This window comes from Ciona intestinalis, chromosome 1 (assembly GCF_000224145.3).
Source record: "Ciona intestinalis chromosome 1, KH, whole genome shotgun sequence".
NCBI lineage: Eukaryota > Metazoa > Chordata > Ascidiacea > Phlebobranchia > Cionidae > Ciona > Ciona intestinalis.
In genome coordinates, this window is record NC_020166.2 from 3,004,555 (window position 1) to 3,025,932 (window position 21,378).

Below are 21,378 nucleotides of genomic sequence, written 5' to 3' on the forward strand. Positions count from 1 at the left end.
ACTTTCGTGAGTGACTCAAATTTGGAATTTCACTTTAAAAACACAACGTAGAAACACAAGTTTACGATTCAACTGTTATTTTTCACGCAACAAATACAAAATATAAATATAGATATGTGTGGAAAATGTATTTTGTTAAAATCATTTAACTCTTCACAAAATTAATAAACAATCACCATCCTCTGGCAGAAAAGTTGGTGTGTCTTTCCTTAAATTGATGATAAGTATAAATATAAAACATTACTTTAAAAGAAACTATTTATAAATATATATATACATGGGATTTATTATACTCTTTTCAACACAAATGAATTGTCATAAAACTACTAAAACTCGGATAAATTGAAATTTAAAAATTTAGTATGAAAAATATTTAATACCTGGTTCCTGCTCCCTTGTCAGCCATGCTTTAAGAAGTTAGACAGAGTACAAACTCAAACACAGTGTTAGCTAATTGCAAATCGGAACTAACGGAGTCTGTCATGTGAATAATGTATGAACGGGGTGATTATATTTTAAACAAAATTAAATGTCCTAAATTTCTTACTAAATAAATTAACCTATATATACATCCTATATCAAATGTTTTTTACCATTTGAAATGCATTTTAACTGGTAATATTAAATAAAATTGCTCTTTTTCCTAGTTAGAGTTATAGAATCATCTATAAAAAGACCATGTTATGCGAATGCCTAAAATGCTATTTATTGAATTAAATTGTTTCTATAATATACATACATATATATTTTAAACATATTTACTCAAAAATTAAATTAAATATATATATATATATATATATATAATATACAGCATTTTAAAGCAAATGGTAAATGCTAATTACTTTCCTTGAATATTACCTAAAATAACATTAAAGTTTAAAGGAATGGAAAAATACTAACCCTAAAACATGTACACGCAAATATAAACATAAAACGGCAAATTCTTACAGCTAATTTAGTGCTAAACCATAAATACACATAACCACATTTCATAGTGAAACTAAGTCACAATTCATAGCCCGTTACTTATTAAAGCTAGATAGGATATGATGTCACACCTAGCTTCCTTTTTAGAGATGAAGCTTTAGTAGGAAAGCAAAAATCATTTATTTTCGGTTATGTAACTGTAACTGCAACCAAAACAATCGGACAGCCTTAAAAAAAAGACATTGTAAACTTATGCAATAGGCTATTAACTTTATTTTTAGAACCTTTATTTTTTGAATGCAAACGCGTCAAAGCTACAGATTGCAACAGCTTTAAGCTAAATGGTCTAAATTAAAACGTTTTTAATTTATACAAAACGCAACTGTGATAAATTATTTACTATAAATCTAACAACGAACTAAAAATACGATAATTATAAACTTACAAAGCAACACTAATTTGCAAAAAATCTGTCTCATCTGTTAAGAAGATATAAAAAAACGGTAATATGAGAAATCCATGCGTTTATGAATGGAATACATAAAGCCTTACAACGAAATCATTTAATACAAACAGAACACTTTGTAGCTTAAAACACCGGGAGTAAACGTACCAAACACTAATCGCTAGATGACGCTAAGCTATGTCCAAATAAAGCAGACATTTGAGGCGGCAGAACCAAATACACCACGGGGTAATGTCTAAAGATAGGTCTTCCTATATAAAAACAACGAGAATAACCACGAAAACCACAATTATAATCCCTGTATAACATACAATCCAGCAAAGAATGAAATTTTGGCTCAGCATTGTCGCTCTTATAAGCCAACCAACCCAATCAGCTAATAGGGGATTACAAATTCCATACATGATAAAACCTTGGCGCTTGAACCAAAATTTGCTCAGTGATCACTTAAAGAGCAATTTTATGGAAAGGATCAATTTTAATTCAGGACACTTCAGCAAAAAGGAGATTTATGAACGTAAATCCGCTGTCCACGGTGTCTTTTAGGATAAAATTATTGTTGCGTGAAAGCCTTGTATTGGAATTCAATATGTTCAATGGATGCACAATATGTTTATCCACCGGAAAAGTACAAGGGTCGGTAAATAGAATCGCCATGTGTTTAAAGTATAACATTTTTTAGCAGTAGCAGCTTATGCCCACTTCAACGATATTCATTATAGAGTAGGGTGGGGAGAGATGGGACACCTTTTAACTCTGTTTTCTTGTCCCATTTAGTAGTAAACAAAGAACATTAAAGGAAATATAAAACTATATCACCACGACTTTCAAGGACCGTTGTTAATTAATTAAAACACGATCAGGATTTTTGGATAATATGTGCTAAAAGTGTCCCATCTTTTCCCACCCCATTATAATCTTTCAACAAGATTTGTGACCTTAGGTTTTTGCATGACTTATTTTTTACTACGCTCCGACCAACACTCTTTAATATACTGTAGATAGTATAGTTGGGTGGGAAAGATGGGACACTTTTTCATTTTATTTTCTCGTCACATTTGGTAGTAAACAAAGAACATTCAAAGAATTATAAAATCTTGTCTTCACGACTCCCATAGACCGTTGTTAATGGTTTAAAACACAAACGAGATAACTGGATATAATGTGTTAAAGGTGTCCCATCTTCTCCCACAGTACTATGTATAATGTAAATAGTAGGGTGGGAAAAGATGGGACATATTTAGCACTTTATATGCGCAAAATATCTCTACCATTATAAATGTGTGTTTTAGGGCAAGTAATTTATTAAAACTATTCACCCATAAAGTTAAAATTATGTAATAACTCGTAAGTGGGCACGGTGTACGAAACAGATCCTCTGCCATATCATAACTGTTACCAAGCGTTGATAAAAGTTACATTTCTAAATCCAACTAGATATGAAATAATAATAAGACTGATTGGTGAACTGTTTATTCCAAAAAACAGCAGATTAATAAAACACATAATATACTGATAACGTTTGAAAAACGAAACTATATCTGGCAGCATTAACCATATAGAATGGTCAGGCATATGACAGTGTGTGAAACAAACTGCTCCGAACTGATTTATATCATTATATTTAACATAGAAAACACGATTTTGATTTATCTATGTTTTGTTTTAATCTTTTTCTTTCCCTTCTGCTTTTGAGCTTTTCTGCAGTTCGGACAAAACCATTCTTCATTTTCAGGCGGTTCTTGTATGATGCCAACGCACGGCCTGTAAAGTTATAAAAAATGATAGACATAAAGTGTATGAAACAGAATACCCATGTGATAACAACAGTCATTGCCCCACAACGCAAGGAAAATAAGTTTTCATTCAATTATACATTATAGGTGATGCTAATACTTGCAACTCGACAAAGGGCATAAGATTTTGGAATAAACAATGTGTGCCTTGTGTATGTATGATAAAAAAACCCTAGTTACAGCTGATTAGAAAGCATGAGATATACATGAAAAAATAGGTGTTATAATTGAACAAAGGACATAAATATATGAATAGTTCTGTGTGTCTACTATATTGTAGACATACATATTAGTATTAAGGTGAATAAAACAGGTTATAATTTTTATAGGAAGGCATATAGCGAACATGGCAAAATGGTTAGCGGGCCTGCCTCTAGCCTTGAGGTAATGGGTTAAGGCTCGTCGTTGCTACAATTGTGTGCTTATGTGTCCTTGGGCAAGACACATAAGGACGATTGCTCCAACACTTAAATAAAAAAAGGTCACTTATGGTTTAAATAAAATTTTCTCTTAAAAAGAACCACCAAGTTACATACATGGTAATAGTTACTAAGTTACATACGTGGTAACTTGTAACCGAGCATAAAGTGTATGAAACATAACACCCGTGGTATAACGACTGTCATTGCTCCGACACACAAAAATAAATAAGCGGAATTCATTCATCTGAATAAGTGCATTATACTTGAATGAATGCATGTGAATAAAGGAATGAATGCAACTTACTTTATCCTCGCGTGGCCAAAAAACGGCAGCAATTATAACACAGGTGTCCATACACCTCATGCCAGCTTACGAGTTACCATGTATGTCACTTTGTAAGTAATTATATTTTGCTTATTTTTTGATAATTTGGACAAATCATTGGTGACCATTGGGTTGGAGCAATTGCCCTTAAGTGCCTTGCACAAGAAAATATTTGCCCACAATGGTAGCAGCGTCGAGCCTTGAAGTTGAACCCATTACCCATGAGCTATAGGCAGGCACGCTCACGACCTGCCACTGCCCCGGAAGTAAAGTTCATTCATCTAGAGAAGTACATGATACTTAGTACTTACCAATGATACCAATCATCACATTTATCACAGCCTATCATAGGACTACCGTCATCAGGTTTATTGCAACCAGGGCAAATCCAAACCCTGTTTCCATCGTCATCAAGTACAACACCAACTGCATGACCAACACTGATGGTTTGAGTGATCACTGAAACACAAGTTCATATTACAGCAGTTTTTCTAGAACCATTTTTTATATTAAAGCAGTGATTCCAAATTATTTTTATATTACAACGGTGATTCCAAACCATTGTTTTACATTTCAGCAGTGATTTTAAACCATTTTCATATCACAGCAGTGATTCCAAACAATTTTTTTATCTTTTTTCCAGAGAAGAAATTGGCCGCATAAACCAATTTTCAATTTTCAAATCACAATAAAAGAAACAATATTTTAGTTTTTACTAAAAATTATTTCTTACGTTTTCTTTCCACTGGTTTTTGCTCTTTTTTAACTTCCGGAGCTTTTTTCTTTGGCGGTGGAGGGTACAGATCTTCATCATCCAAGTCATCATTAAAGTCACTTTCGTCTTCATCTAAGGATGGTGTCCTCTTATGTTTAGATGGCTTCACTATACTCCTGTAAGGGTATTGGATTTAAGGTTTGTCAAGCGCCGTGGCAAAGTGGTTAGCATGCCTGCCTCTAACCCCGAGGTAAAGGGTTCAAGGCTCGTGTCTGCCACCATTGCGGGAGTATGTGTCTTTGGGCAAGACAATTAACAGCAATTGCTCTAACCTGGTGGTCACTAATAGGTTGTCCAATTTATCAGCCATACATACAAAAAATGAATAAAAAACAAAAAAATAATTATCCCCAATGTAACATAATTGGTTACTGTTGCCCCGCCAAGCCAGGAAAATATAACATAAAAGCAGAAATTTAAAGTTTCCAATAACATACAGGTTCTATTTGAATGACAGTCTAATGACGCCATTTATATATATATGTTTTTTATTCAGTATTATTATTAATATATACTTTGCTGGACTGGATTTTTGTCTGTTACGTATATCATAGCACTACTAGATTCTAATGGCACAGATTTTTACCAGAGCTAATTTCTAACCAGAACTATTTCTCATATTACATTGTGCCTAGTAGCAACAGAAAGCAAAAATAATGACATTTTAAACCTGACAATTTAAAGATAAAGATTTAAGCGCAATTTGAAGCTAACAGTTCAAAGCCCACAATAAAGCTAACAAGAGTATTATGGTTATTAGCTAAGGTTAGATATTATGATCTTAACTTTCAGAGCAACAAAAAGCCCTGAAATCGTATTTTCCGCTACTGACTAAACTATTCGGTCACAGTAACTACTGGTTACCGCGTTTTTAAAATCGGCGGTCTAAAATTTAGGTGTTTTTCACGTTTGGTTGGCCGAATAAATTTCTGTGCATTACTTATTACAGAAGCTATTCGGTCAAAATTTATCAATTTTAGTTGGGACACTAAAAAGCAAAAACGAATTTAGGCGGCGACTAGTTCAGTCGGTAAACGAGAATGCCATTCGGTAAACGAGAATGCCCCAGATGCCACGGAACAATAGTTGTCGCTTCCCCTAAAAGTTTACAAGTTCGGGGCTTGATGATGATATAATTATTGTGAGTGTATGTGTACAGTCACATACCCGTATTAAAGTAATAGGCCTTAAAATCCTTTTTTTTGTTTATTCTTTATGGGTGAGGTCCTTGTCAATGAAATGGGACTTTGGCCAGATTTGGCCCATTAACCATACACCCAGGAAGTCCATTTAAGTCCTTCGTGCGACCGGTGCCGCAACACCGCATCGCAGTCAGACGCTGATAATTGGCACAATTTTTTTATCCTTGTGTGTTTAGTTAGAACACTTTTCAACTTTGTGTATGATTTTGCTTGATATGGCTTACAATTCAGACAACCCATTAGTGACCGCTGGGTTGCAGCAATGTCCGTTAAGTGTCTTGCCCAAGGACACAAACGCTGATCAGTATTGACCACTAAGCCATGGCGCTGGACCCTTAAAATCCTTTCTCAATTAAATAAAAGTAGTAGACGATTTGGCTCTGAGAATGCAGCTAAATTATGCTGGCTGTGTATGGGCACATAGATTAGCAACCATGAATATGGTGAACTGTCCAAACAATATGTGTAGGCAGACAAAGGCTACATATCAATCAAGAATATTGTGAACTGAACTTACACTTTCTTGTCACTGGTTGTCATTTTAAACGTTAACTTGGGTATTGGGGTGACTTCTTCCTTTGTCTGAAAAGCAAAACAGGAAAAATCTTAAAATAAGTATTTTAGTCATGACACAGTGGCTAAAAGATCCCACTCTTAAAAAACTGAGGCTTTGAGATTAGTAGCTTAGCTGCTACCACAGTGGGTGAGTGTGTTCTTGGGCAAGAGTAAGATTACTTTGGCCAAGTGGTCACCGATGGGTTCTCTGATTGTGTCAGACACATAATACAAAAAAAACACCCAAAAAATAATCACCACAAAATTTGACATTACATATATGGTAAAGAGATGAAAAAAACAGAACACAGGTGTTATATTGATTGTTGTTGCCCCGTCACACAAAGATAAAATAGGGTTATTTTTTCGTTCATTTATATTCCTGCAAATGTACTGCCACAGTAGGAAAAATAAATGAAATTGCAATCTCATCTCACATGTTTCATTAGTTTTATTTCTTTTTCCTTTTTCTTCTTTTTCTCTTTTTTCTCCTTCTTTTTATCCTTGTTAATAATGAGAGGGGCAGGTATTTCAGCAGAAAGCTTGGGCAGTGGAAGTCTCTCACGTTGAAAGGAACATGAAACTACCTCTCTCTCTTTCACAACAGGCTGCATATCATAAGCATAACGTTATGGGTGGCTAGGATAATATTAAGTTTTTGGTTTTTAGTTTCTGATATATTTTTAGGTGGTGACCTACCCAATAATATGCATTTATGTTCTAGCAGTCAATGAAAAGAATGTTTAAACTTGATTTTTAAAGCGTACAGTATTATTTTGTGTTATTTATGTGTATTCCTAATAATAAATACACTTATTAATCAAAATTAACAATGATTTTAAACTGTTCCCTGTGTTTTTTCGAGTTTGTAAAATGACACCTGTTGTGCGAATTGCTAAATAACTCCTCGTGGGTATTATTATTTTTTTGAATTGTTGTTAATTAATAAAGGAATAATAGTACTGATTCGTGGTATTAACCAAAACCGCCATCTATTTTGATTTTGGAAATGTTTGGCAGTATGTGCTTAAGTGTCCCATCTTTCCCCATTGTACTATATGTTTAACAAGCCTGGTTTCAATATAAGCCAAGAAAATGTCCCACCTTTACTTTAGGTGCAATAAACTTTGATTTTTTGAGCACAAGTTTTTCAACTGACTTTGACTTCAAATCGAGTTTGTGTTGTTCGTGTGATGTTGAACGTTTCTCTGGAAAATAAAGAAAAACAAAAATAATTATCTTTTTCTGGAAGATAAGCATATGAAAAATGAATGATAATATTTACTTACAGTTATTTATGACTAACACATTATACATATTACTCACTTTCTTTATCCTTATGCTTTGATTTCTTGAGAGATTTAACTTTGTTGTAATCTTTGTCTTTACGGTCTTTCTTAGATTTCTTATGATCTGAGATTAAATATGTAAACAATCCGGTAAAAAATAAACAAATTTTTTTACAATTTCAAAAAAAGTATAGGCTTCATTGGGCAGAGTTTCCTAATAAGTAATAATACCCTATTGGCTTAGTGTTATTATATCAATAATATGTTGAAAATAAAACATTTTATTTTACAATTTTCTTTAAATATTAGTTTTAATAATGAATGAATGTAACTTTTTTCAATCTCGCGTGGGAAGGTAACAAAAGACGTTATAACACGGGTGTTTTGTTTCATACACCTTGTGCCAGCTTACAAGTTACCATGTATGTTACTTTGTGAGTTATTATTTTTTGGGGATTTTTTTATTTTTTGTTTTTAAGTATGACTGATAATTTGAACAACCAATTAGTGACCACTAGGTTGGAGCAACTGCCGTTAAATGACTTGCACAAGTACACATACGCCCCCCATTGCAGCAGCGATGAGCCTTGAACTTGTTACTGCTAGGTTAGTCAGGTGCGCTAACTATTATGCCACAACGCCAGACTTCACACTTACGTGGAGGGCTGTAGCTAGTGTGAGAACTTTGTATTTCACGTGAATGTTTCCTATGAGGGGAATCATAAATATCATGAGGTTCATCGTGAAAATCATGTGACACCACTGAGCTGTGAGAAGACACACTGTGCTTTCGTTCACTTGGAAAACAATTAAAAAGTGTCGTAACTAAAAGATATCGAAATAATACATACCTAAAATGTTTTACACACAATATGTAAAAAATACAAAATAATGATATATATGCTGTAAAATTAAAGCAAAAACACTATAAGTAGAAAAAAGAAGCAAGTAACATTACCGTGTCAGAATTTGATAAATTTAAAAGATTTGCACATGAAAAATTACAATTCCAATGCAAATATTTGTAAAAATGACAATGGCAATTTTTAATAGCATGTACTTTCATAATAGTATCAGTATTGACTCGTATTGAGCATTAAACCGAGTTTACGGTTACAATGTAGGGCCTAACCATTGAGCCATGGTTCAAACTGAAATATATTTTACCTTTGTGGTTCTGGTGTGTGGACAAGCAATGATGGAACTTTATCTCTGTATGTAGCTGTTGGGGTTAAATAACATTGTTAAATAACTATTTTAACAACCAGAACTGAAAGTAGAAAAAAGACTAATTTTACAATTTACATAGCGTCACATTTGCTTAATAAATTTTAAGTGCAGTTGGTTTTGACATGTTTTAAACAAAATCTCCCAGTTCGAATTTTGCTGCTGCTTTTTATAAGAAATATAACTCAAAGAGCCTTAAACCCCCTTGCTCTGGGTTAGAGCAGGTCCGCTAACCAACTGTGCTAGCTAGGCCCGGAAATTGACATTTATTGTACCCAAAGACACAATCAGAATACAAAATTTTTACATTTGTTACTTATTGTACAGAAACGTACATTCAGAATAAAAAATCTCACATTTGACCCTCATTGAACCCAAAAACACATTCAGAATTTCAGAATATAAAAATCTTACAAATGGACACTTATTGTACCCAAACACATTCAGAATAAAAAAAACTCACAAATTGACACTTATTTAACCCAAACACATTCAGAAATTAATATAAAAAATCTCACAAATTGACACTCATTGTAGCCAAAAACACATTCAGAATACAACATTTTCACATTTGACACATCATGTACACTGTACAGTAACGCACATTCAGTATATAAAAAATATCACAAATTGATACATATTGCACCCGAAAACACATTTCAAATAAAAAAAACTTACATTTATTTCCAGGGTTAAAGTCAATATCTTGGTCTATTATCATGGAGGTATTAGATGGGGCAGGTGAGGGGGTCAGGGGGGGACGAACGGGAGATTCTTCATCATGATGGTGGTGGAAACCTCGCTGTTCCAACTGCAACAACTCCTCTGTTTTATGTGAAACTTCCACATCGAAATCCTCACCAGAACTGCTCGAGTCCTATGTATGTATATGTGTAATATTACAGGTTCCAGAGTTTTAGGCAGATAGACCTAATTTTATTTTTTATTTCTTTTAAAAGTTTAACTTATTTAAAATAAATAACTTGTTTGTCTGCTAGGTGTAGCAATCCTCCTTATTTCTTCCAACTAAACGTAATTATGTTTTTAACTACAAGCGTGTTTTTTTAACAACTGTTGTTTTGTCGCTATATCCTATTTTTTCGTTTAAAATATTTCTAAATCTTCGCTACTGTAATCAAAGAGACAAATAAAAGTTATAATATTATATTAATTTCGGACATAGTTGTAAAATTATGGCTTTCAGGCAGTGGCAGACTAACTTAACTTTATTGGAGGGGGGGGGTCTGTTTTTCTAACGAAAGATTTAGAAAGCGTTTTATCCTGTGGGCAGGAGACATATTTGTGAGTCATATTTTTGACTGGAGAATTGCATCACTGCAGTGATACAACCATAAAAAATAGTGAGATTTCGATTTTTACCGCTTCCAATACAATATTATAATAAATACCCAAATGCCAAACTGGGTCACAAAAGTTACCTTCACTAGATGCGAAAACTTCATAAGTTCTGCTTCTTCCACTTCTTTTGATGCTCGATGTACAACAGCATCAATTGCATCATCCATGGATTTTGGAGAAGCAAATAAAGCCTATGGAAAAAATTATAATATACTGCTGTATTTTTTATTGTTTATGGGTGAGGTCCCTGTCAAGACCTTGGATTTGGGCCAGATTTGGCCCATTACCTCGATCTGGTGCTGTCATACATTTATTAGGCTTGTTTTCTACAATATTTGTTTTGGAATTAATTCATGTAGCGGCGTTTTAATGTTATAAGAAATATATATTAAGAATTAAAATTTAACTTAACATTTAGGTGATACAAAGTAACATGATTTGGGTTTTCATGATTTTTTCATGTGATAGAGCTTTCTCTTTTGATATTTTCACATAATTTGAATTTTGAAAAAATAGGGTCCCTCTAATTAGTGCATGTCCACTATGTCCACTATGTCCGCTATGTCCGCTATGTCCGCTATGTCCGCTATGTTCGCTATGTCCGCTATGTCCGCCATGTCCGCTATGTCAGCTAACAGCTATGTCAGCTATGTCTGCTATGTTCGCTATGTCCGCTATGTCCGCTATGTCCACTGTGTCCGCTGTGTCCACTATGTCCGCTATGTCCGCTATGTCCACTGTGTCCGCTATGTCCACAATATTCACAACATAGTGGACATAGCGGACATGTACTAATTAAAGGGTTTGGAAAAAAGTCCTATTCTTGTCTAAAAGCGGTCCAAAGTTTAGGCAGTTGGTATTAAGAATAAAAATTAAACTATAGATTTAGGTAAAACAAGATCAAGGGTGGATTTTTTTACGGGAATAGAGTTGTTGTCTTTTATGATATAGTAGGGTGGGGGAAATATGACCTTTTCAGTTTATTTTCTCGTCCCATTTGGTAGTAAACAAAAAACACTCTAAGAATTATAAAAACCCCTAATGACTCCTATAGACCGTTGTTAATTGTTTAAAACACAACCAGAAAATTGGGATATTATTTTCTAAAGGCCGTCTTCCCCCACCCACTATATCTTCACCTACAAACTTAGCCCATATATATATATTAAAATCTTCATATTTTCTTACTGAATTATTTGAACTCGGAGCTTCTATCGGTGTCTTAGTCAACTCAGCAGCTCGTAGCAGGTTATAGTGGGGGCTCATGGGTGACTTTTCTGTAAAAAACACGATAATTTAAATAAAAGCACCAAAATTTTTTCACAAGATAACAAATTGTCATAAAAAATTGCACCGAAAAATACATAGAAATACGCAGTTGAAGTCTTTATAGAAATACGCAGTTATAAAAATTTTACCTTCATTACCAATTTAACTCTGGTGCTCTAAAAAAATAAAATAAATAGAAAAAAGCAGCTAAAATCCACACTGTTTAACCTTCACATGGTATATACTGATATACCTATAACAGTACAGACAGGCTTTAAAATACACATCATTTCAAGAAAATCTGCCATACAATTAAGCAAAAATGCATTTATTTTTAGGTCAACAATAACCACATAACTAAAATACATTATTTTATATTCAAATATTTTTGTGCCAGAGTATCAGTGTCCTAAACAATATTAATATAGTATGTAGTGGCGCAGCCAGGGGGGGTTAGGGGGTCGCCAACCCCCCCTTTTTAAACCCCCCCTAAAAAATTGTTAAAAAAATTTATTTTTTTTTTGAAAATGTATGTTAGTAATAGCACTAGAACTGAGGGTTTTTTGCATACCTAGTTTGACCTTGGATGGCGGTGTAGGTTCTTCTTTAACAACCAGGGGGTCGTGTAAAAGTTTATCCACCTCAGCTATCCTTGATGTAATAGAAGTTTTTTTTGGCTTTGAAGTTTTTTCCGAAAAATCGCCCCGAAATTTATCCTTTGGCGTGCTCTTTTTAAACGAGTCTGAACTTTTGGAAGAAAGCAGTTTTGGGTTTGAAAATAGAGGCGAGTCCCAGGGAGACACCTTTGGAGCAGGAGTTTCATGTTTTATTGGCTTTCCACTGTCTCTGTTCGGAAACACAGGTGTACTGGTGGACTTGATGAAACTTTTTGATGATTTTGGAGTCTGGTGCTCCATCCTTGCTGCGTGCTGTTTAACCCAAAGGGGTTCGTCATTTTTACTTAATGACTGCTTGGTGTTGTGTGGCTTGGGCCGGATGTTTTCTGTTGTAATATAAGACTTACATTATAAAACATGTTTAATATATATATATATATATATATATATATATATATATATATATATATATATATATATAGTACGGTGGGAAAAGATGGGACACCTTTAGCACATAATAGAAAATATCCTGATCGTGTTAATCCTGATCATGTTTTAAACAATTAACAACAGTCTATTTCAGTCGTAAGGATATAGTTTTATAATTCTTCAAATGTTTTTTGTTTACTATTAAAATGAAAAGAGAAAATACAGTCAAAACGTATCCCATCTTCCCCCACCCTACTGTATAAATATAGTGGGGTGGGGAAAGAGGGGACCTTTAGCACTTAATATCCAAATATCCTGATCGTGTTTTAAACAATTAACAATGATCTATAGAAATCGTGAGGATAGGATTTTATAATTCTTTGAATATTTCGTGTCTACTACTAAATATGATGGGAAAATAGAATAAAAAGGTGTCTGATCTTCCCCTACCCTACTACATAAAAAAGTTCACATATATAATATACTCAACATAACTAAGGCATCAGCCAATAAGGCAGTATCACATGCCGCACCTGTAAGTTTGTTTGGAATCTCTGGAGGCGTGACAGCAACTTCACGTTTGAATGGATGATAGTCTGTTGTGCTTAGTGAAGATGGAGAACTTGAAGCTGCTGTTCCACTCACTACAGGGATGTCTTCAGGGTTGGTAAGGTATCTCAATTCTGTAATTATGAAGTGGTGTTAAGTGATATCTGTAGTTATGCTGGTGTAAAATGGAGATTTTTTAACTTTATATTACCCTTTTCGCAGGATAAAACATTGACGGATTAGCAATTTCGCCCAAAAATTATTTGGTCATTCGTGAACAGCGTTATTTTGCATGGTAATCGGTTTATGTGCGTATCAACAATAAAACAGCATATTTTTGCTTAATCTTGCTTATTTTTTGTTTATAATATCACTTCTGATAATCTAAAGTGCTATACCAAGTGTTATGTTAAAAGAGGGAACACTCTTCCACAATTTTTCGTTTTTTCGCATTGTGCAAGTAACAAACAACCTACTACAGTATACAACGTGCACTTATGACACAATGTTGTAGATAACTTTGCTTACTCCAATTAACTGCGTAATAGTTATTAGTTACTATGTAGAAATATTGTGCAATGTGTTTGAAATTCGAATAATGAGTGTTTGTTTAACTTGACCAAGACAGTTCAGTTTTTGTGCTGGTCGATACTATAGAAGTATAATTTTTAAAGGGGCATGTATAATAATATGAAGTAAAAGAAATGTCACATTATTTTTGTCACACTTGAACTGTTGGACAAAGTTTTCTAAACTGTGTGCCAAAACGTTTCCCAATTAATGCCTAGTTTTAAAGTGTTTTAGCAAATAATATGTAAACTTGTAAAACAGAAACTTGAAATTTAAAACCCAGGCTCGCATGAATAAATAAAAGTAACTTGCTTTATCCTCGTGTGACCGGAAAAAGACAGTTGTGCCCCAAGGACACATCAGCACACAATGATAGCAACAACAGGCATTGAACCGATAACCTCTGGGTTAAAGCCAAGCACACTAACCACTTTGCCACAACACCGACTTAAGAAGTGCAAAAATATTAAGCACAAAAGTTTTAGCATCTATGATTCTACACCTGCATTATGAGTGGATGAACCATCGGAAGCATATCCATCTGCCGCGCTTTCATCAGATGAAGCATCTTTACCAGCAATTGTAAAAAGAGGACTCCGAGACCTTTGGTCTGATGTGTTTAGTGGCTTTTCTTCTGTAATGAAAACATGTGATTTGTTTATTTAGGTGTAGTACTGTACACACAGCAGCGGCCATAGCCATACACATATGGGTAGAGGAAATATGACTATAGAATAAAAGTAATAAAAGCCAACTATGTAGAAAAGTAATTGTATAGTTGTAACCTTAATACTGCTAATAGAAAAAATTACCTGCTGCTGACTGTTTTAAAGAGGGAAAATAACTTGGTATATCTGAATCACTCGATTCATGGATAGACTGGAACTGGAAATTGGACGACTTTGGAATGGGAAATTTTGCAACTTTTGACGGGAATTGCACTTGGTCCATTTGTTGAACATAGTCAATTATCTCACGTGGTGAAATATGAAGCAAGTTGAAGCAGTGTTCGATGTCGCCCGTCATTACATTGGTTCTGCCACCTAGGTATAAAAGATTCGTAAACATCATTCTGTGCCATTTTTTACCACTTTACTGACAGAAAACCAAAGCTTTTTTTTCTTGACCCTTCATTATTAGTAATATAGATAATGAATCAACTTGCTTTATCATTGCATGGCAAGAAAACGACAGTTGTCACAACACAGATGTTCTGTTTTATACTTCTTGTGCCAACTTACAAGTTACCATGATTGTGCATGTATATTACTTTGCGAGTATATAATTGTATTTTTGTAAACATCCACAATGATAGCAGTGACAAGCCTTGAACCTATTATCTGTGGGCTACAGACAGGCGCCATGGCCCACCACTCTGGTCATTATATTTTTAATTAACCATTGACATAGTGTCGCTAAAACCTATTGATATTACTTCAACTGTTGTTGATGTGGGTGTATAATAACCATACGTCCGTACCTACAGCATGCTGCAGTTTTTATTGATACATTGAGACTGACTAACTTATAGAATTTTTAGACCTAAAAAAAGCTTATAAGCAGGCATGCTTTTTTAGAGCAGAAAATTACACAGCGTGGTCACTTTACCAGTCTGCACAGTACGGCAAGTGCACGAGCGATTCTGTTTATAATCTTTTGGTGACGCACGCCATAATTGCCCCACGCACACCAATTAGTTAAACAAAGAAAAAACATGTATTAAATTAATTAAGATTTCCTAACGTGGCTTAAAATTGTACGCCGATTTTGGATAATAGCACGACTGCACGCTAAAAATAGCCTTCTTGCACTCACGTGATCTCGTCAAAAACTGGCATACTCTGCAGACAGGTCACTTTCACATCACAGTTTTGTAGTAATTGTTTTAAACAGTAAATTTAAAATCACGTCCTTACATTTTTCACTCAGGTCATGAGCAGTCCGTCCAGTTGTGAGAAGAAACCTTTCCAAGAGATCTGTCAATACTTCTAAAGTACCAAGTTGTAAGGAATCGAATCCAACAGCCTGAGTCAGTTGAGCTACCACTATCTTTAAAACGCCCTTGCTAAATACGTCCGCCATGTTTCTGGAGCAAGAATATGAGCAAAATGTATGGTAGGACTAGGGTAACTTTTTGTTCTATTTTCTCGTCCCATATGAATGATGGTAGTGGTAGTACTATAGTTAACCAAAAAAATCAAAGAATTAAAAATCCGTATATTTACGACTTCCATAGACTGTTGTTAATTGTTTAAAACACGATCGAGATGTTTAGATATTATGTGTAAAGGTGTCCTATCTTCCCCACAATACTTTATTTACAAATTAGTATTTATATCCATTGCTAGCTGAGCTAGCATATTGAAGCGTTTTGTAAAAAAGTAATTTAAGAAAATACCCGAAATGTTTTCCGCTAGTGGGCGTTGAGGGTATTTTGTTTAAAGGGAGTTCAAATATTTAAAGAAAAAGATAGTCCGCATAAAAAGTAACAGAGAAACAAAACTTTTCCTCCTTGTGCAAACTGTAAAAAATACATGGGCAACTTTAAAAGAGTACAAAACTATGATGTCATTAGGAAACTTTGAAAAAAACATATGAGTGAATATAGCCTATATCAGAGTCGTATAAACACCGAGTAGTCCAACCCATTGTTACGTAAAACACAAATTGAACGGCAATTTGGGTCCAAAATAACACAGTAGGTATAGGAAAAATGTATGTTTTTCGGTAAATTACAGAAAAACTTGGGCCTAAAAACAAATTTAAAGGTTGAAAAATGTAAAAAATATGTGTTATTTGTTTTCTGTGTCAAAAAAGTCAAAAATTAAAATTAGAAGCGGTTAATTTGCGACATTTTAGTCATTTAATGCGGCTAAATTTATACTTTTTTTCTAAAAAATGTTTGGTAAGGTAAATAGAAGCTGTTTTACACCTTCCCACAATAGGAAAACACAAACAAAACTTAACAAGTTCGTTTAAACCCATTGCCAAAGTCACTACTTTTGCTCTATTTTGGACACACATAGACGGCAGTTGGACTACTCGGTGTTTATACGACTCTGGCCTATATAGTAGGGCGCGCAATAAATGACATCGTATACCATTAACTATACGCAATAAATGCAACTTTGAAAGGGTACAAAAACTATGATGTCATTTAGAAACTTTGGTGCATAAAAACCTAACACAGCAAAGAAAAAAAATGGCTCCCACTTGGCATTCTTTTTCGTCCAGACAGTATACCAATCTTAACTGCCAAAACACGAAAGAAAAAAACACTTCTTTGAGGTTAAATACTTTGAAAATCAATAAGCTTTTAAACATTTCAACATTTTTATTTTCTTTGGTAGGAAACAAAATATTGTAAGTTACTGCTTTGTGATATTCTGTTATCGCAACTAGCGTTTTGTTATGGCAGATGAACAAGTCAGCACTTTTTCTCTTGCTTCTCATTGGCCTCCTCGTCCCCACTGAAACCACTGATGCTACTAATAAACAGTCGCGCCATCGACGTCGTAATTCTGGATGGAATCAGCAAGAACAAGTAGAAAACGGTAAGCATGCACGGTTATAAAACGGCTGAAAATGTCACAAATGAACGAATTTATAACTTGATAATACAAACACACGATAATCAAACCAATAGTTTTATATATATACTAAAATTGTTTAAACTGTATATATACTACATGAACGTTTGCGCTAATAATAAGGAACTTGTCTAGTAAAACCACTGTAAGTTTTGACAATATAATTAATCTTGTTTTGGTCTTAGGAAAAAATTGATAACATTTTCGCAAATTTCAGATGGCAACCTTTTGCAGGATACTTACGATGAATGTTCCTTCGCGTCCAATCTGCCAGTAGACAATTTTAATAAACTGTACAGCAGATAACTTTGTGCTATGTACTACCAGTCTTTTTCGTTCTATAGCCTATTCTATATGGTAGGGTGGGGAAGACAGAACATCTCTAGCACATGATATCCAAATATCACAATCGTGTTTTAAATCATTAACAACAATGTATGGCAGCTGTGAGGCTTTGATATAGTACAATGGGGGAAATGGGACACATAAGCACATATTGCCAAATATTTCCAAAATCAAAATAGATGACGGGTTTTTTGGTAATACCACGAATTAATACCATCATTCCTTTATTAATTGACACCAATTTAATAAAATATAATAAATCACACGAGGAGTTATTTAACTACCCACACAACAAGTGAAATTTTACAAATTCGAAAGATGGGACAGTTTGAAATCATTGTTAATTTTGATTATTAAGTGTATTTATAAATGGTAATATACGTAAATAACACGAAATAATACTGTACGCTTTGAAAATTCTAATTCTAAACAATCTTTTTCTTGCCCTACTCCGGCTTACTGCTACAGTTTTTAACATGTTGGTTACCTATACATTATATTATTGCATAACAATTGGTATTGTTTGAACGTCAATGGGTAATGTTCGAACATCAATGGGTAAATATTGTATCCAACAAGTGTATATGAACTTGTAATAACAGAAAATTGATTATAACTATTGATAAAGTTTTTATTTTTGCTACAAATTGGGTATTACTACTCTGTTTTTGGCACAAGCCCCTTCTTATAAATTAACACCAAGTGCAAATGACCAGATTTCGAATATATTTTAAAAATATTATCATTTATTATATCAGTATCTTTTAGTTAAATATCCCCCTGAGGTTTCTTTGCCATGAAAATTTCATATATACAACGTTAAACCGATATTTTTGTTGTTGTTTTATCTCAAATTAAAGTCATATTGACCCCTGCCTGTTTTCTTTATGCTTATATCTCAGTGTTTTTTTACAAAACTAAACTAGTTTTATGAGACAAAATTAAACTGTACGAAATATTCAAGGTTGTTTTATGAAGCTAGAAACTAGTTTAATCGTTCGCACACGCAAACTAAAAAAATTCATTGGCTTTACTATGATTTAGCGAGCATTAAAAAATAGCACCTTAATATTTTGTCCAAAGTATATTTGTTTATTAAATCCTTGAATAGTATATAAATTAGACATATTCACGTTTCAATAATTGGATTATATTCGTCTCCTAGCTGTTGGGCGACTTTTTCTTGATAAAGGTTCGCTTTTGCAGTTTGTGTGTGCCATACATTAACTTCCCTGCAGTTATTTCCTTTGGCTTCCATTTTATCTCTTGTTAAACCAAGATCGCCTAAGAATATTGATTCCAGGTCAAACGCGTCTACAAATTTCACGTCCGGATGCTGGCGCAAGAGAGCAGTGTTGATTGCAAAGCCAGCCATATCAATCGGGATGGTTCGGTTTGTTTCCCAGGTTACACGCCACGTTAAAACTTTGCCATTTTTACACCGAACTGGGCCTTCGACGACCAAGCCACCGACCAGCCCCACCGGCCATACAGAAGCCACTTTAGTTGTTCTCATTTCTTCAAACAGTTTCAAGTCATAGGTGTTGTCATCATCCATAAAGTAAACCACACCTTGTGTAACGTTATTTCTAACCCAAGCTAAAGCGGCATTTCTTGTTAATAAGTCTTTCACCCCACTTTTGTGATGGCTGTTCTTTTTATTCTTTTTATTAAGATGCGTATATTTTAGTCCTGATTTTTGCAAGAGCCTTCTAACCAGCGGCGTCTTCTCTACCGAATCTTCAATTAAAATCCAATGAAAGTTTGGAACATGCATTAAAGTATAAATTAATCTCGTGAGATCTGCTTTCTGGGTAAGCCTTGCATACGTGGACGTAATTCCGTAAATCGTTTGATCGTTATATTCTGCAGTTCCTTTTCCCAACAATCTGACGGATTCTGGAAGAATTTCCCGATCTATAAAAAAAATCAACAGAACAAATACCACGGCACCAGTATAGAAGAGTTTTATTGTTGATTTTACCATTCTGCAACACCTGCAAATTGTTTAATACATTTTTTTGCGTAATTTTTACAAAAAATCTGTCTATTTCTGAAACATTAAGAAGGTATAAACAGCGAAATAAAAACTGGCCAATAAATTACTTCGTATACCATTAACTATCAATAAATGACTTCGTATACCATTAACTATCAATAAATGACTTCGTATACCATCACATTGCTGCAACACAAATATCCTGGCTCACATTGTGCCAAATAAGTCCTATTGTAACCTATATATTCAACGAAGAATGGTGAGGAAGTCAAGCCGCCTCAAGGCATCTCCTGCCATTATTAGTATGATACTGTAAAAAGGCGTAAGCGGGCTTAAAGTTAACACACACGACAACCCTGAAGCAGCATTTAACATAAAATGCATCTTGTTGTGTTCTTGGGTTTATACTGAGACGCAAAATAGTAAAATGAAAAATAATGCGAGTATACACACGTATAGTAGGGTGGGGTAAGATGAGACACCTTTGGCAAACAATATCCAAATGTCCTGATTGTGTTTTAAACAATTAACAATGATCTGTGGGAGTCTTGAGGATGTAGTTTTATAATTCTTTGAGTGTTCTTGATTTACTACTAAATGGGACGAGAAAATAGATTTAAAAAGTGTCCCATCTTCCCCCAACGTACTATACATATAGGGCAGTTAATTGCGACATAGCGACACAAATTACTACATACCCACACAATTAATAATAAATCACACTGAATGCGGCTCAATCCGCGAATCACGTGACTATAAAGACGTGCAACTGCCTTTCTGTCATGGGTGTGGTCGGAGGCGTGTCCATAACACAAACAAAAACATACGTTACCCGTAGCGTCCCATTTAAAAGATACCGTATGTGAACACTTTGTTACTTTTTCCGGCCACGTATGCAACTTCATGATGACTGTTTTCAGGCACTTAGACGGAGTTTCGTATGATTTAGTTACAGGGCCTAAACACACCCAAATGCACATCGCTTTAATAGATAGTGTGTTTTTCTAATTCCAACGACACCTTACTTGTTTTAATCGATTCTGTATAACCAAAGATATTCTTGCTCAAACACCGTGAAATTCATAAAACTGATTTGAAAGTTGCGTGGCGAAAAAATTGAGAAGTGTACTACACACGTGACAAATCACGTCACAAAATTGTTGAAGCGTGGCCGCTCTCATTCAGAAACACTGAGAAAGGCGAAGAGCAGTGTTTTTAGCGAAAAACGAGAGAACAAGAGGTATAAATTACTCAATTAAAAGCAAACATTTCAAAGTTTGGCAATGAAAACATACAAAACTACAATGTGGGGGAAGATGGGACTCTAAATTGAAATATATTTGCATTAGCAGTATTCTGCAACTTGTAGTTAACCTACCGAGTTTAACAGGCTGTGCTAGTTTCTTTGCCATGTAAATTTTATATATATGTATAATTAAAGTCATATTGACCCCTGCCTATTTTCTTTATGCTTATATCTCAGTGTTTTTTTTACAAAACTAAAACTAGTTTTATGAGACAATATCAAACTGTACGAAATATTCAAGGTTGTTTTATGAAGCTATGAAACTAGTTTAATCGTTCGCACACGCAAACTAAAAAAATTCATTGGCTTTACTATGATTTAGCGAGCATTAGAAAATAGCACCTTACCATTTCGCATTTTT

The 21,378-nt window shown here is 34.2% G+C and overlaps 3 protein-coding genes across 3 annotated transcripts in view; all 3 read right to left on the reverse strand.

The window, feature by feature from the left end:
- ciarr (arrestin) overlaps nt 1-416 on the reverse strand; it is a gene marked incomplete in the record, with an annotated part of 10,662 nt that extends 10,246 nt beyond the window's left edge. The window contains 1 exon segment of the mRNA NM_001047982.1: nt 383-416. Within this exon segment, the coding sequence (NP_001041447.1) occupies nt 383-406 (24 nt within the window).
- A 2,433-nt stretch (nt 417-2,849) lies between these two features.
- On the reverse strand, nt 2,850-15,976 carry LOC100175083 (transcription initiation factor TFIID subunit 3). Its single transcript, XM_002126919.4, has 17 exons — nt 15,694-15,976; nt 14,590-14,820; nt 14,280-14,411; nt 13,192-13,341; nt 12,184-12,615; nt 11,532-11,620; nt 10,424-10,534; nt 9,663-9,861; nt 8,925-8,979; nt 8,415-8,554; nt 7,795-7,881; nt 7,573-7,676; nt 6,906-7,076; nt 6,431-6,495; nt 4,670-4,827; nt 4,248-4,395; nt 2,850-3,157 (listed from the first exon to the last, which is right to left on the reverse strand). The coding sequence occupies exons 1-17, from the start codon at nt 15,857-15,859 to the stop codon at nt 3,043-3,045; spliced, it is 2,553 nt and encodes an 850-aa protein (XP_002126955.1). The 5' UTR covers nt 15,860-15,976; the 3' UTR covers nt 2,850-3,042.
- Nucleotides 15,977-18,783: 2,807 nt separating this feature from the next.
- On the reverse strand, nt 18,784-19,743 carry uglcat2l (3-beta-glucuronosyltransferase 2-like). The gene has a single exon (XM_002127043.5). It carries the CDS (start codon nt 19,697-19,699, stop codon nt 18,842-18,844), a length of 858 nt encoding a protein of 285 aa, XP_002127079.1. The 5' UTR covers nt 19,700-19,743; the 3' UTR covers nt 18,784-18,841.
- Nucleotides 19,744-21,378: the final 1,635 nt, after the last annotated feature.